The 16,451-nt window shown below is 35.1% G+C and overlaps 2 protein-coding genes across 2 annotated transcripts in view; both read right to left on the reverse strand.

The window, feature by feature from the left end:
- Window positions 1-4,462, reverse strand: part of LOC107726646 (neurexophilin-1-like) — a 7,758-nt gene extending 3,296 nt beyond the window's left edge. Inside the window, exon 1 of the mRNA XM_016536308.1 lies at window positions 4,419-4,462. Within this exon, the coding sequence (XP_016391794.1) occupies window positions 4,419-4,462 (44 nt within the window). The remainder of the gene's footprint in view (window positions 1-4,418) is intronic.
- Window positions 4,463-5,323: 861 nt separating this feature from the next.
- LOC107726647 (thrombospondin type-1 domain-containing protein 7A-like) overlaps window positions 5,324-16,451 on the reverse strand; it is an 88,853-nt gene continuing 77,725 nt past the window's right edge. The window contains exons 20-27 of the mRNA XM_016536309.1: window positions 14,479-14,724; window positions 13,402-13,576; window positions 12,283-12,456; window positions 10,866-10,946; window positions 10,254-10,336; window positions 8,833-9,046; window positions 7,473-7,560; window positions 5,324-5,505 (exon numbers count right to left, since the gene is read on the reverse strand). Of these exons, the coding sequence (XP_016391795.1) occupies window positions 5,418-5,505; window positions 7,473-7,560; window positions 8,833-9,046; window positions 10,254-10,336; window positions 10,866-10,946; window positions 12,283-12,456; window positions 13,402-13,576; window positions 14,479-14,724 (1,149 nt within the window). The 3' untranslated portion in view covers window positions 5,324-5,417. The remainder of the gene's footprint in view (window positions 5,506-7,472; window positions 7,561-8,832; window positions 9,047-10,253; window positions 10,337-10,865; window positions 10,947-12,282; window positions 12,457-13,401; window positions 13,577-14,478; window positions 14,725-16,451) is intronic.

Consider the following 16,451-nt stretch of genomic DNA (forward strand, 5'->3'; position numbering starts at 1 on the left):
CAAATGAGGACAATGGAAGCAATCAAAATCAACAAGAGAGCAATGATATGCAATTATATATATATATATATATAAATAATTTTTAAAAATAAATTATTAAAAAACATGCTTTTTATAAAATAATATGCTTATGCTACACCTTTGAAAGCATGTCTAAGGACTGTATCAGGTAGAAAGACCTGTATTTTTTCACTCTGTACAGTGCAGTCAGCAAGTCAGTGAAAAGAGGAATGAAATTCACCTGCAAGGATGATATCATGACATACTGTAACTCATCTGAAACATTCCCAGAGGGAGATGCTACCTCTGAAACCAGCGTCCGACTAAAGTTAAAGAAGAATCCATGATTGTGTTGAGAATATTAGTGAATAAATCAGTAAGTCGTGATTTAACTCCATGGATCATGGGTAAAAACATAAACAGTGCCGTAATCAGATGAAGGCAGAGTTACTGCAACACTGGGGCAGTTCCATTGAACATGTCCAGGTGAAAAAAACAGAAACCCCCCCAAAATCGAAACTTATGATATCAACTCAATAGCTCTTTTCACAGAATTCGTATATTGGATCTTTATCTCCAGGGGTCAGACACTTACAGTCACACTTATATATTTATATCAAAAAGCATTGATCCTTTTGAGGCTCGAGCACCACGTTGCCTTTTATTTCAATTAGAGACAAATCGATCTTCAGTCTGAGGTGTGAGCTGGATCTTATACAGCGAGAGGAGGAGGCACGACTGGAGAGACACAAGTCGAAAACAAAATACTACTTCTGGTTCTTCAGCTTACCATGCTGGAATATTACAATATTAACACTATCTGATGAGAAGTGCTGGTCTGATGAATACTGGAGAACACTCTAAAAGCACTATGAATGATAAATTGCAATTGGAAGTACAATACATGAGACTACTTTGTTCATACTTTCTCAATAAAAAAATAAATAAATGTTTTCATCTGAAAACGTGATTGGCAAAATTGCTGACGTTTTTGAACAGTTATTGATCACAGCAAATTGAACATTGATGACCAATACTGTATGTTCCTTCATATGATATTCTTAACCAACCATTAAATTAGAATTCCTCCACTAAAGTATCACGGACAGAAATGAAACTAGGCAGCAGCATGTATTTGCATCTACTTGCACCTGTTAATGCAATCAAGATCCGTCATTAATGATTATTATATAAATAGGAGGGCTTTTCAGTTAAAGAAAAGTAAGGTGGTTTGCTGGTTTTAGCTGGTTTCTACAGATCAGTGTGAACCATCTTAAACCAGCTAAGACCATAAAATCACTTTAAACTTTTTTTTTTGGTGGTCAAAAATATCAAGAATGTTTATGTAATATTCCTTTTGGAATTTCTTTTATAATTTAGAATTGGCTCTAGATGATCCTAATGGGAATTTCGTAAACATTCCATAACACAATTCAACAACTATTTCAATTAATGTTACATTTATTAATAAAAATCAAATCTTCCAAATAGGTTCTAACTAGTTCTAACTGTAGAGACCCAAAACACAAAATATATGGTCACGGAATTTAGAGTATGATTTAGAGTAATTTACTGAAATACGTGATTTACAAAGGAATTATTTTACACCTAGAGCTCCCAGTGTGATTTCCTTTAATAATAAGGCAGTCCAGTATAATTAAAAACTAAAAAATACTGTAGAAATTCCAGGTTCAATTTCAGCATTTGATATTAAAAAAATACCAGTGTTCACATATTCTCCATTTAATCCATCCTTCAAAAGCTCTCATAAACTGTGTTTCAGTCTTTGACCACATCTTATTTGATTCTTACAGGATTCGTAATTGATCCTATTAGGACCGGTTCCAAATTCCAATAGAAATCAAGGACAGTATGTTTTCCTTAAGGATTTGAGTTGACTGCCTGTCGCTGTCCGTGGTGCTGATCATACATCAAAGAGCAAGTTCAACACCCGCAGCAAAGATAAGAATAAGAATTAATGGTCAAATGTAAATGTACTTACATCATTAATGGAGAGGAGTATCATAAGACACGTCAAACTGCTCGCAATCATCATTTAGCAGCTTTCTGACTCTTGAACTTCCCTCGCAGCCGTTCTGATCCCTGTGAAATTCTCAGCGGGATTCAGTGGAGTTCAGGGGAAGCTGATCTTCCTGATGCAAGGCTCTTCTCTGCTCTGCACTGTGAACACATGGTCACTCAGCTCCATCTGACACTGACAGACGCTCGCTCACTCGCATGAGGGAGGAACACCTATGAATGTCCAAACAACCAATCCTATGACTTTCATTAATAGAGTCATTCCTAATGCATGTCGCCCAACATATCTGTCTTCATACAGTGGATAAAAGATTAAACAAACTCACAAACATATAAGAAATATCCTTCATACATGTTTAATACACCAGTATTTATTACCTGAAGGTGATCAGGAAACATAAGCTGTACAAAAAAGACCTTGGAACTTTACAACATGACCATAATCAACAAAGATCAGCGAGACCACTTTGCAATGTACTAAACATTTCTGTGCGATAGAAAAGAAATGAATATGATTTAATACTCATTATTTACAAATAAATCTAAACATTCATTTCACCAGCTGCTAGCAGGACGGCCGGGTGAAACGACTCTAATGTAGCAGCGTAAATGAATTAGGGGAAAATGAGGAGAGCTGACCAATAAAAAGCATCTTCTATATTACTACTATCTGAATGGAAGATTTCAGCAGGATTCATAGACTATCACATCTTAGGAATATTATAGTCACGCTTTGTTTAAAAAAAATATATATAACAGGTTAAATTCAAATCAAATCAAATTTCATGAATACATACACATTGTATTTTATTTTTCATTGCATTTTGTAATTTTTTAGGGGAAGAAGGGTAATGTATAACCATTTGAAAATAAATTAAGGATATAAAAATGGAATACTATTTAATCTGCTGAATAATAAAACGTCAAAAATCATACTGTGTGATGGCTTTGTACGTTTGTTGCAAGTGCATGAGACAGCTTATATTTATGATGTCATAATACTATACAGTAATATATATATATATATATATCCAACAAAAGTGCTACAGGTGTACAATGACCCCAGAAAGTATTTGCACACTTCAGCCGCACTTCATGTCTTTGCATTAGATAACACAATACCAAACGGAGTGAAATTCACTTTGTTTCAAAATTACATGATTTCAAAAAAAAATTTATGACCTAATCTGTTTTGCATTTTTGATGAGTTTTCACAGTCCTTTTAGAAGCAGCATAAATGCAATGTAATAATTGGCCTATATATTATAATATATATTGGTTTATAATACACACACACACACACACACTCATAATAGTCACACATAGGTTCATAAGAATCATTTGTTCGTGAATCTGACTACATTGGACACTTTATATGTTTTTGACTTACTAGAAAGAACCAGTTCGTAAGAGTCAGTGACTCTGGAATCGGACTACACTGGTTGCATAATAGGTTTTTGATTCAGTATAAAGCATTGGTTCACAAGAGTCATTCGTTCGAGAAATGGAAAACAAAGGACAAGTTGTATGTTTTTGATTCACTAAAAATAACTGGTTCATAAGAATCAGTCACTCGGGAATCTGACTATACTGGTCACATTTTATGTTTCTGATTCAGTATAAAGTATCAGTTCACAAGACTCATCCGTTCGGGAATAGGACTACACTGGACATGTCATACAAACTGGCTGCGTGTTTTCTTTTCAGCTTTTCTGAGCTGGCAGACATGCCAGAAAACTAACTAAATGCAAAAAAATAAAGTGAAAATTTCATCCAATGTCCCCTTTAAAGTTTATCTTCCGTGTCCAGATACTTTGTAGGGCTACTGTATTTTGCATGTCCACTGTCCTGTGAGAATTGGCAACAATACTTCAGTATTTTATTTTTTTTATCAATAATAAGGCAAAAACTATCGGTCTTCCCATGAGACCCACTGTCTTGACACGTACATCATTCGTGTAATTAGATACCAGACATTGAAAATGGGGCATAAATCCCCAATCAAAAGTCATAATACTGTCACAACCACTTTTTCTCAACAACTGTATAGCGACCATTTAATATAAAAAATGTCTGAATGGAAAACTATAACAAAAAATACATATTTAAAGTCAGTCAAAAGACACATCATAGAAACTATACAATGCACAAATGAGTGAAAACAAAAGGACGTGAGGTCTTTAAAGAGTCCCACTCTGAGATTGATTTTTACACTTTTATTGATGTGCTCCAGATTCATATTGGGTTGCCTTGAAGAATCGTCGGTTTAGAGACATTGTTCAATGGCGAATGCTTTCCTTGCTGCACTAATATAGTGCAAAATAATACCTGGAATCAGAGTGGGACTTCCAGGAGAACATGATTTGTCTTGTTTTCACCTTCCATAGAAAGGCTGCATCTTCTGTGAGCAAATGTTGTCCATGATATCTGAAGTTCACAAGTTTCCTTACGTGTTTTCTACTGTGTGTTTTGGCATTGTCTGTTCAATAACTCCCTCCAAAAATATGAATCCTCTCAGCTGGGAAGCACAAGTCGGAAGAAAGTTGTTCTGATAAGGTCCTGACCCGTCGTATAGAAGACCACTAGCTTGACCGCAGTTGCATAATTGACAAATACTTGTAAGGAACTGAATATAAACAAAGGCATGATCTCACAACGTTTGGAGATGTGTGTAAAGGCTCTTCCAGAACAAGAACATGAAGTAAAAACAGTATGAAGTATGAAGGTTTTCGTTTGCGGCTCTTGGATGTTTCTTCTTCTTCTAGGTTGGATTAAAGCAGTTAGGGTCTAGTATTTGAGATGGTTAGGCATTTCCCATTTGGAGGAGTATTTGGGTGAACCTCAAGAACATTTCTGGGTCATACTTCACCCCAAATACAAACGGTAAAAAAAATAAGAAATTATATTTTTTCATGCCTAAAGACTATTTGCATTGTGATATTTTTATGAGAATTAAGCACATCTACCCCAAACTCTTACTACTGTAAGAGTAATAACTCTTATATTTTACTATATTTCACTAATTAAGAATTAATAAATCATAATATTTGTTATACTGCATTTAGTTTATTCTTATTTAAATAAAAAAAGAGAATCACCATTGACAACACTGAGAATTACAAAAACACTGAAAGTAAATTGTTCAGATGCATGGCAGTTAAAAAAAAAAAGAATTTAGGAAGAAAGTGCTTAATTTTCATTAATAAAGAAATAATGTCATTTTCAAAATATCATGATGTACAAAGGTGCTAAAATAGACTTTGTTTCTTTTATGCTTTTTTTTTTCATTAGAATTTGGGGTATAATGTGACCCATGTTTTCATGAGATTCAACCATTTGCTGATGATACTTTCATGACGTTAGTTTTCCGAGAAAGGCTACATGTCCACATCTCCGTCATATGCCAGGGTCAGGGGTTTCAGTCGATTATTGTTTTGTCTTCGCTGAGGTTTCTTTGGCTTTTTGCTGAGGACAAAAGAATGATGCGGCTGTCACTCTCAAAACCTTGCAGTGTGGACACAGACTGTGTGTATATGCTATCTTAAGTGAAACACTTTTTATATTACGTAAACACAGTATATATTATATATGCATATGCATATTATGGTATATGATACAAAAATGAAATGTGTATAAAAAACAAGATGATGAAAAATCATGATGATCAGGAATAGTTCAGTCATGAATGATGAAATATAATCGGTGCAAATATAATATAATCAAGCAAAATGAGGTGTAAAGCAGTTGGACTTCATTAAAGACCACATTGACCTGATTTGTTTTCAGCATTATTGCAACATATGACCATAAAAAAAGTTGCTGCTACAAGACCTAGCAAGTTGCCCCCATAGGCAACATTTTCAGGTATAATAGATGCAAAGTCTGTTCCAAAACGTAGAAAACATGATTATGCTGCCTATTGAAATACCTAATTCTAAGGCAAAATCACATGTACCCATCAAAGAGAAAACTATCCAAAAAGCATTACGGCATATCAGTGAAAAAAACCTGACAAAGTAAGAGGAATGCTGATTTTAAATATTGATAAAAATAGTTTAATAGAATTAAAAAGTGGACTATCACTGATATAACATATATTATATACTGCTTACAAAGTACTATTTACAATTAATTTACTATTTACTTTTTATACTATTATTTACCATTTTATTTTAATTTAGATTTTATTTTTATATTTTAATATTAAAGTTTTTTTTTGTAATTTTGTTGTGTCTGTGCATGTGTATGTGTTTTGAATATGCATATATACATATATGTATATATACAAATTTTTGGCAGTTTTTTTTTATTTTTTATATATTTAGTCTTAGTCCTAGCTCTGTGTCATATTTTAGCCATGCTGCAAAATGGTTAAACAAACCGATAATGTTCGTTTGATAGTTTCCTGACTTATTCAGTTATCACAAATTAACACACTCTTTACATTATGAAAGCTAAAATAGCAAAATTCCTAATATTAATTCCAATAATTAAAGTCATGTTTTTTTCTATTAAAACAACAACAACAACAACAACAACAACAACAACAACAACAACAAAAAGAACAAAAAGACAATTCAGCAACCACGGTCGCTAACAATATAGTTGAGATATATGTTTGGATTTTAAGAGAAAAGCTCTAATAGGGGGATTTAAACTTGACATCTGGCAACCTCAAGTATGAACATTTGTGGAGGTCTGTATTTCTTTTATATTTGTTCTATCTCTATTTTTTATATACAGTATATGGATATAGAGAGTTTTTAGTTTTTAAACTACATTTTAGTCGTGTCCAAGATATTGCATTTGACATCGTCACAGTGTTTAATGGTGTTGTCTTATGGAAAAAACAAATATTGTTTCCATAGAAATTAACACTAATTTTGTGTAATTAATTTAAAAAAATGGTTTTAGTTTTATGATAATAACCATGTTTAAAAGACACTATGCAGGCAGTAGGAACCAAAACAGCCAACTAGGTTTTGCAACAGAGCAATTTTTAAAAAATCTTTTTCTAAACCAGTAAACCATAAATAAACAGCCTACCCGGGCATCTTGATGCGTTTAGCATCAGATCGTAAGGCACAGACTGAGGTGGAGGCACTAGGCAGAGGGGGCTGAGATGTCAGGACATCAGGAGCCTGTTTCTCCAGCCTTTAACTGGCTCTTGACTCTTGACTTGGCTGCTGGCACTCAGGGCAGGTGTATGTCAGCTCATGGGCGTCTTGGCCCATCCATACCATCATACCGTTGGCAGAATCTGGCGTCCCGAGCGACCGCCGGATGGCACAGTAACCGCTGCTCATGACGGCGAGGGAGGCATGGATGAGGGTGGGGTGCGAGTTAAAGAAAAACAGAACCAAACGAATGCATGGAGTGAATGGGAAAATAAAACGAGTGATGAAGCGAACGGAAAGGGTTGTCTTTCTTACCATGCGAGGTAAATCATCGACACTATAAATACCAGGAGGACAAAGACACCTGCCGCCACGCCATACACCCATGTCTTCAGCTTTCCATCTAAAGAGGCAAGAGATTTTTTAGCACAGGCCATTAAACTGAAGCAAAATGCAAAACTGTATAATGTTGAAATACTATAAAAGAGCCAATAAAAAAAAAAAAAAATAAATAAAAATGGTAATTTCATCTTTTTATCTCACAATTCTATTTTTTCCTTGCAAAGAGTTTATATCTCACAATCACAAGTTCTAAACTAGTAATTGTGAGTTTATATTTCGCAATTCGTACTTTTTTATTTAGAATTCACAGTTTATATCTCACAATTGTGACTTTTTTTCTTCGAATTGCAAGTTTATATCTTGCAATTGCAAGTTCTAAACTAGCAATTTTGAGTTTACATCTCACAGTTCCTTTTTTTCCCTACCACGGAAATATCTCACAATGCTTACTTTTTCTCAGAAATTCGAGTTTATATCTCACAATGGCAAGTTATAAAATTGTAATTGGGAGTTTACATCTTGCAATTCTAACATTTTGCTTTAGAATTCTCATTTTACATCTTGCATTTCAGATTTTTTTTCTCTGAATTCTGAATTGACATCTTATAATAATTTTTTTCTCAGAATTAAATATCACACAATTCTGGTCTTTTTTTTTGTGGTGGAAAAATTATTGGTAACACTTTAGAATAGGGGTCCAGAATAATGCATTAGTTAAGCATTAATTAATGGTTAACTTGTTCACAATTAAGCATTAGTTGAGCACAAACACACTAGTAATTAATGATTAACTTACATTTAGGGAGCTCAGATTATGCATTAGTTAAGCATAAATAAAGTAGTAGTTAATGATTAACTTGTTCACAATAATGCATTAGATAAGCATGACCACACACTTAATTAATGATTAACTTTATTTATGCTTAACTAATGCATAATCTGAGCTCCCTAAATGTAAGTTAATCATTAATTACTAGTGTGTTTGTGCTCAACTAATGCTTAATTATGAACAAGTTAACCATTAATTAATGCTTAACTAATGCATTATTCTGGACCCCTATTCTAAAGTGTTACCAAATTATTACAACATGTAAAATCAGAATTCAGAGGAAAAAAAGAAGAAGCCAGAATTGCAAGATATATAAAAAAAAAGAGTCATTTTTAATTCCCATGTCAAAAACAAGCTTCCGTAAAAATGGATTCATTGTTGACCGATAAAGATTACTTAAAAAGTGTTTGCTGAGTAATATAATTTCCTAAGAGAACTTAAACCAGCACTATTAAAATATGTTTAAGAGATACTGGACTAAAGAAATGGAAATGAAACATTTACCTGGTCCAAAGGGTTGCAGGTACCAGGTGCGTCCGACACGGCCAGGCTGTACCGTGGTGGGCAGGGTGGGGTTGATGGCCCGGCTGGTCTTCACATCAGATTTCTTGTCCCCTGCAGTGGGGATTTCGAGCACAGGGATGGGTGTACACTGCTCCAGCATCCCCTTGGCCGTCAGCACCTCGGTATAGCCCTCCTCACACATACATACGCCCTCCTGCAGGGGGCAGCAAAGACACACAAATAAGATCATGCTTTCTGCTTCCTCTCAAGGCTTGTGACCCAATTCACACCCAATAGAGTCCTAAACTCAAGACATTTTTGCACTCCCAGTTCCATCGTCTCAAAGTCAATGGGTTTTTTGAAATGGTTTTTGATTAAATGCCTGAAATAAGTGTTTGTGGTTAACACGTTTAAGATGACATGAAATACATCAGTAATGCCCCACTTGTGATTTTACGTGTTTTAAATAAGGTGGTTGCTAATAAGTGGCCAAATGGGACTACATATCTTGCAATAATTGATGCCGTCGCATCATCCAGGTGGATGCTGCACACTGGTGGTGGATGAGGAGATACCCCCTGACAATGTAAAGCGCTTTGAGTGCCTAGAAAAGCGCTATATAAATGTAATGAATTATTATTATTATTATTACAGAGGTTGTTGGAGTCATTAAACGCCATCATGCCAAACAGGTAAACTCATCTACTCACTAGTCTGCTTTTACAACCTTGTGGGGTTTATAATCATGCTCTTGCAATATATTCTAACTCTCCCAACTTTCCAAGAGTTGTCAGAAGCTTAGTGATGGTGCTGTTAAAGTCATGTGACCGTGGTATAGTTCATTTATAGCTTTTTACTTCTGGTGATTGCATCTTGATGAACAAAATGTGTAAGAATCATAAGCTTTTGTTGGTCACAGAACTTATTTTCTGCAGTAATCCAAAAGCCAATGGAAAAAACATGTTGAGTTTTTGCCGAGGGAACCAGGATGACGTTAACTTCCGCATTGGCCTACAAAAATACATGATCCCTTCAGTACTCTATTTACAAGAGAAATAAATGTTATCCCCCATCCCTAGTGGAAAGAAAACATCCACAAACTCCTCTTCTTCCTTTGTGCAAGGGATTGTGAGTAAAATTATTCTATAAAGCATGCACAATTCAAAAGCATTACATCATTTGAGCAGCCAAGATTTTGTATGCAATAATTCTAAGTCTGAGTCTAGCAAGCATATAAAAAGTTCATTGAGTATGCTTCAAAAATATAGATCAACTGTATCCAAAAATAAAAACAAAAGCACAGCTTATGACCATGATTTTCTGTTGCATTCATTATGATAATTGCAGCTGGAGCAACTGTCTGCAGTTACAGACACCCAGGCTCAGAATTACCGTAATCCCACAGTCCTCTTGTGTCTTACCTCTGAGCAGAATGTCTGTGGTTTGTCACAAGGTGGATCGCATGACTGGTCCGTCCCTGGCAGGAGCACTGGATGGCATCCACCTGGAAGAAATAACAGGGCACAGATCATTTTCAAGCTTTTGACAACAACTCCATTCGGCAGAAAGTAATCAGTCAATTAGAAATGGGCATATGTGCTAGTAGTTTCACACGATGGGCATCTTTTGCACAATATACATATTACAGTATATACTGCATAGATGCTGGTATCAGAGTCTCCTACATGTTCTGTAGTGTGTCATGATAATATACTCCATCTAAAACCACTGTATTTAAAAGAGCACTTTGCTAATTCATTTATAATTATTATGCAATCAGCTTTCATGAGCTCATTTATGCAGAAGCTACATAAAATCACACCGCAGGACCATTAAACATGACCTAGTGAAGGCAAAAAGGCATTTAAAAGTGGCAAACAAAATTACCAAAAAAGGCTGATAGGACCTAAGATGTACTCATTGCTTTATTCTGTATGTACATACATATACCATGTATTGGTATTTGTAATTCCTCGTCAGCTGCTCATTCATGTGACTTAAAGAAACAGATGTGAAGCGGTGTAGTATAGCACCTGTGACGTTTATTCCATCTGAGCGCTGACACCAGATCAGCTGAGGACTGCCCATCCACTGGTACTCATAACACTCACCAACTAGATGGAAATCAACAGAATAAATATTTACAAGTTTTACATATTTTACGCACCATATGACTAGTAAGTCAAATCTCAAATAACTGCCCTGATGACTTGTGTACATTCTGCAGCCGTACACGTCACAGGTGTAGAGAGACCTGATAAAGGTGTTTTCATACAATCTTATTTAAAAGTACCAAAACTATTAACATGGTCCAAAATGTGAACCAAGTGCATGGTTGACGATAGCCATTGACTTCCACAGTATGGAAAAAAAATAATAATATGAAAGTCTATGGCTACATTCTTCAAAATATCTTCTTTTGTGTTCAACAGAAGAAAGAAACTCATACGGGTTTGGAACAAGTGGAGGGTGAATAAATGATGACACAAATTTCATTTTTGGGTGCACCATGCCTTTAAAAGAGAATGCGTTTGTAACAAATCAGGCCGTAGACATCCAACTGCATTTCATGTAAAATTCTTAAATACATGCACATAAATATATACATGCTTTTGTGAAAAAGAAATATGCTTAATTGTATTGAATGTGCACTTGTAGTGTACTTTAAATCTGAACAGCACATTTTTAAAAACTGTACTTGCAGATAATATAATATTAATGCAATAAAAGGCACTTTTAAGTGCACTTGCGGAGAGTACACTTTCATGTTTCTCAACACATTTATGCACAGTAACAATGTCATTAAAAGTTTCATTTTAAAGCTTTTTTTAAAAATCCTTTTGTTTTAATTGTTTTGTTGTGCTTTAAAGTAGTATACTTATTTTGATTTGTTGACTAACATACTAAAGCACGTGTAAAGTACTTGATTATAATTTTAACTGTAGTTTGTTGTTTGATATTACATTTAAAAGTTAACATATTTTCAATGAACTAAATTGCAACTACTTGTAATTATACACATTTAAACACATGACATACACATTTCCGTAGAAATGACAAAGTATATTTTAGTTCAGCATAAATGCTTCAAGTAATTATGCAATTACTGTACATATAAAGTTGTACTTATATCCTACTTAAGTGGGTCAAAAACATCTTAAGTTCAAATAATTGCATTTAATATAAATGTAAACTATAATACATATAATTACAATTAACATGCAATAGAGTGTCCTGAAAGATTACATCACAAAGTATATTATTTCCATAATAATTACTCTTTTTATATGTATGCTCAAGTGTACTTCTTTTCACTAAGGTGATGCCATTTTAAAACAAACGATATGTGTTAAATATTAAATGTTAAATTCTTAAAATGATTCATGTTGAATAACATCAGAGTAAAGCAGTGTCTTTATGCAAATGAGAGAGGAGGAGCATGTTTCTCACTGCTGCAGGGCCAGGACTGCCACTCCTGATCGGGGCACTGAGCGATGTTCTCCGGTTCCTGTGCGATGACGGCACGTGAACGGACCTGCACTGGAGTGAAGTCCAAACGCTGACCCTTCACACACACACTTTGACACGGGCTCCAGTCGGACCACTCCATCAGGTAACAGTCACCTGAACAGATCAACAGAGTCATCTGAAGTAGCTTTCCATTTCATTCACAACACTGATAACAGCAGAAGAGGAGGTTCCTGTAAATGGTAGTCTGCTACCATTTACAGGAACAACTTTTTTTTATAGTTCAAATGTAGTCAGTCTGCCCTTGTAGGAAAGTTAGCTACATTATAACATATTTAAAAAGCAGAGAAGTACATTAAAAATGCTATTTAAGGGTGTAATATTTTTTAGATTATGTATTTTAGATTACACAGTTATTAAATTATATATTTGAAAACACATGTAGCACAAAAACAGATCTCAAACAGGGTGACAGCATTACACCTGAAATTAAAAATGTATATTACATTAAATAAAACCAAAAAACACACAAAACTGTAATTGCAAAACTGAATAGAAAGCAGCGACAAGCAGCAATATTGCTGTATAAGTAAATATTTATAAGAAATTAAGTTGAACTAGATAAAAAAAGTTTGTCAAGACAAAGTGAAGTGGGCTTGAGAAAGCCAGACCAGAAAGTTTGAAAGTTGTCGGTTTGAAGTAGCTTTAAATATTACAGTTTGACTGTTTTGAAGGCAATACAGTCTATTAGAAAAAACAGAGAGAGAGAGAGAGAGAGAGGGATGGATGGATGGATAGATACCTGTAGATAGATAGACAGATGATAAATTATATATAGACAGCCAGACAGACAGATAGATAGATAGATAGATAGGTTGCTAGGGTACTTGGTGTGGTTGCTAGGTTGGTTTGGATGGTTGCTAGAGTGTTGCTATGAAGTTGCTGGTATCATCACATTGCTAGCATGTTTCAGACAGATGCTATGCTAGTTACAGATATCTATCTATCTATCTATCTATCTATGCATAGCTTTTCCCCAATAAGTTTGCATGCAATGATGGCCTCACAGATCAAGTATCCTGTGTGATTTTAGTCTGTTACCAGGGCAGGGTAAAGTGCAGGTCTCCTCCAGAATAATATTTTTATCTCCGTCGACGGCCTGCTCCAATCCAGCACAGAGCTCTTCCTCTGCAATGCTGCTCTTCCCATCGCCGGAGCCGTCTGATACAAAGCACGACAGGTTCCGGAAACGCAGTCCCACCCCGCACACCACCTCCTACAACACACACACACACACACACACAGGTTCAGATGTGAGCGCCGAGCAATCATAAACACTTCCTAAATCCAAAGATCAAAAGCAGGATTGAAACGGAGGAGGATCAGAGAGAATAATAGAAGAGAAGACGAGGTTGACAGCGAGATTGGAAACCAAGGTGTTGGAAGAGCGAGGAGTTCCAGCGCGGGTCGTTAACGCATTCAGAGCGTGTGCCGTTGGGCGACTGAGGTGTTTAGCATTTTACAACACAGTTCAATAAACATGTTTGAATTTCATGAGTCACAACAGAGATCAGCAGAAGAAAAATGTTGAACCTTATATTCATCAAAGAATCCTAAAAAAATGCATAATTTCCACAAAAATATTAAACAGCACAACTGTTTTTAACATTGATAATATGAAATGTTTCTTGAGCAGCAAATTAGCATATTAGAATGATTTCTGAAGGATCATGTGACACTGAAGACTGGAGTAATGATGCTGAAAATTCAGCTTTGATCACAGGAATAAATTACATTTTAAAATATATTCAAATAGAAAACATTTATTTTAAATTGTAATAATATTTTACAATATTACTGTATTTTATGCAGGCTTGGTGAGCAGAATTTTTGTTAAAAAATCTTACCGACCCCAAACATTTGAATGTGGTAGTATTGTGAACCTTAGTGTGGATAGTTTGACATTGACTATTTGTTTTTCCAAAGATTTTCTGTGAGAAAAATGCACAAAAACATGAATTATGAAATATAGACTTGACCTAGAACCTTTGCAAGTCCGAGTTCACCAAACTTTGATTTTTTTTTCTTAATGTGAATGCAGTGCTTAAGTTCAAATTTAATGAACTCTGATCTGTGAATTTACATTCAGCCGTTTGATCTATAAGAATTGAAAAAGACCTCAACACGACACTCGGACCACGGGCCGTACTGCCATCTGTAACAGGGTCGCACAGGACATGGCTTCCACTGCTCCATCTGAGACGGACACGGCCTGCCATCCCCCTGAGACGCCTCAACCACCGTCCGTCTGCGCCACATCTTCCCTGAGGAGTTGAGACATAAGACAGAGAAATGAGTTTGAGCTTCAGTTCCACAGAGAACAATACAATTTAAAGTGCCCCTATTATGCCATTTTTTAGGTTGCTAATATTGTTTTATGAGTCTCCTAAAACAGGTTTACATGCATGCAAGGTTAAAAAACACAGTTTTCTCAAAAAATTTCTCGTACAGCGCGTGTCGGAAACGAAACACCCATTGCCATGACGGAATGGAAAAGGCATAATAGGGGCACTTTAAAGAAACTGCTGACCTCAAAAAATGTTGTTCTGTATCATAGCAAAAATATGGTAATATGACGTTTTATGTAGTAATACATTTATATGATTATATAATACAATTATATGATAGTTTGTGTGTGTGTGTGTGTGTGTGTGTGTGCAATACATTTAAAGGAGATTTTTCACAAAGGTTTGGGGTCAATATGATTTCTTTAATGTTTTTGAAAGAAGGCTCTTTGATCAAAAATACAGTAAAAAATATTTAAATTTAAAATAAGTTTTCTATTTGAATATATGTTAAAATATAATTTATTCCTGTGATGCAAAGCTGAATTTTCACCATCAATACTCCAGTCTTCAGTGTCACATGATCCTTCAGAAATCATTCTAATATGCTGATTTGCTGCTCAAGACACATTTCTTATTATAATTGATGTTAAAAACAGTTGTGCTGCTTAATTTTTTTTTGTTGAAACCAGATACTTTTTTCCCCCCTAATATGCTGATTTGATACTCAAGACACATTTCTTATTATAATTGATGTTAAAAACAGTTGTGCTGCTTAATTTTTTTTTGTTGAAACCAGATACTTTTTTCCCCCCAGATTCTTGGAATAGAAAGTTCAAAAGAACAGCATATATCTGAAATAGAAATCTTTTGTAACATTACAAACGCCATTGCTGTCACTTTTGATAAATTGCTGAATGAAATAACTAATTTCTTTAAATAAAATTAAATAAATAAAAAACTTGCAGACCCCAAACTTTTGAATGATAGTGAACATTATATGAGTAAAACAAATTCCCAAAAGTTTAGATTTTTCAGAGTGAAATATAACCTGAACCTGTTTTTGAGAGATTTGGTGCTCTGCACGCATGCACACACATCTCCACACACTCATCTTTCAGTTTCTAGCTCAAGGCACGGCAGTCTCAGATAACTCTCTAGCTCATCCACATGTGTTTAGCATAAAACTGCATACAATGCACCGCCTTCCGTCTCGCTCTGCTTTTTCTGCCTTATCTTGGAAGTGTTTGGCAGGCAGACTGTCAGTTTCTATCTAGCGCTGCTGCTTCCATCTATTTTCGTTGAACAGTACTTTCACAAAGTTCACCATTTCATCTTGTGTTTCCGAATTCTCCATTCTCCAATGCTGTCTTTCTTCTCTTTTTCTACAAGCTCAATTTTACAGCCTACATACTTACCTAGTCTCAGGTGAGCATGGCACTATAGCGACACCAAGATCATTGTTTTGCTTTATTGTCCTTTACTTTAAAGTTGCACTTTAGACAGAAAATTTGATTTGAGCTTGCTATTTTGATGTGTTTTCTAATTTTGTGATCAAATATATTGGGTTGAGACTAATACCATTATTCAGAGGTTTGGAGACCGTAAGATGTTTTTTACGATACATTAAAGATACATATGAAGCAGATACTGATGCGATGCGATACGATTCACCCCAATTACGATGCAGTGAGATCCGATTTCGATTCGATTCAACACAATGCGATTCGAGACAATACGATGCAATGGAAAAAATATGATCACTTTTAATGCCTCAAGGCCTGTTTCATAAAACAAGTTTACCAA

This window comes from Sinocyclocheilus rhinocerous, unplaced genomic scaffold (assembly GCF_001515625.1).
Source record: "Sinocyclocheilus rhinocerous isolate Xijiao unplaced genomic scaffold, SAMN03320098_v1.1 scaffold5, whole genome shotgun sequence".
NCBI lineage: Eukaryota > Metazoa > Chordata > Actinopteri > Cypriniformes > Cyprinidae > Sinocyclocheilus > Sinocyclocheilus rhinocerous.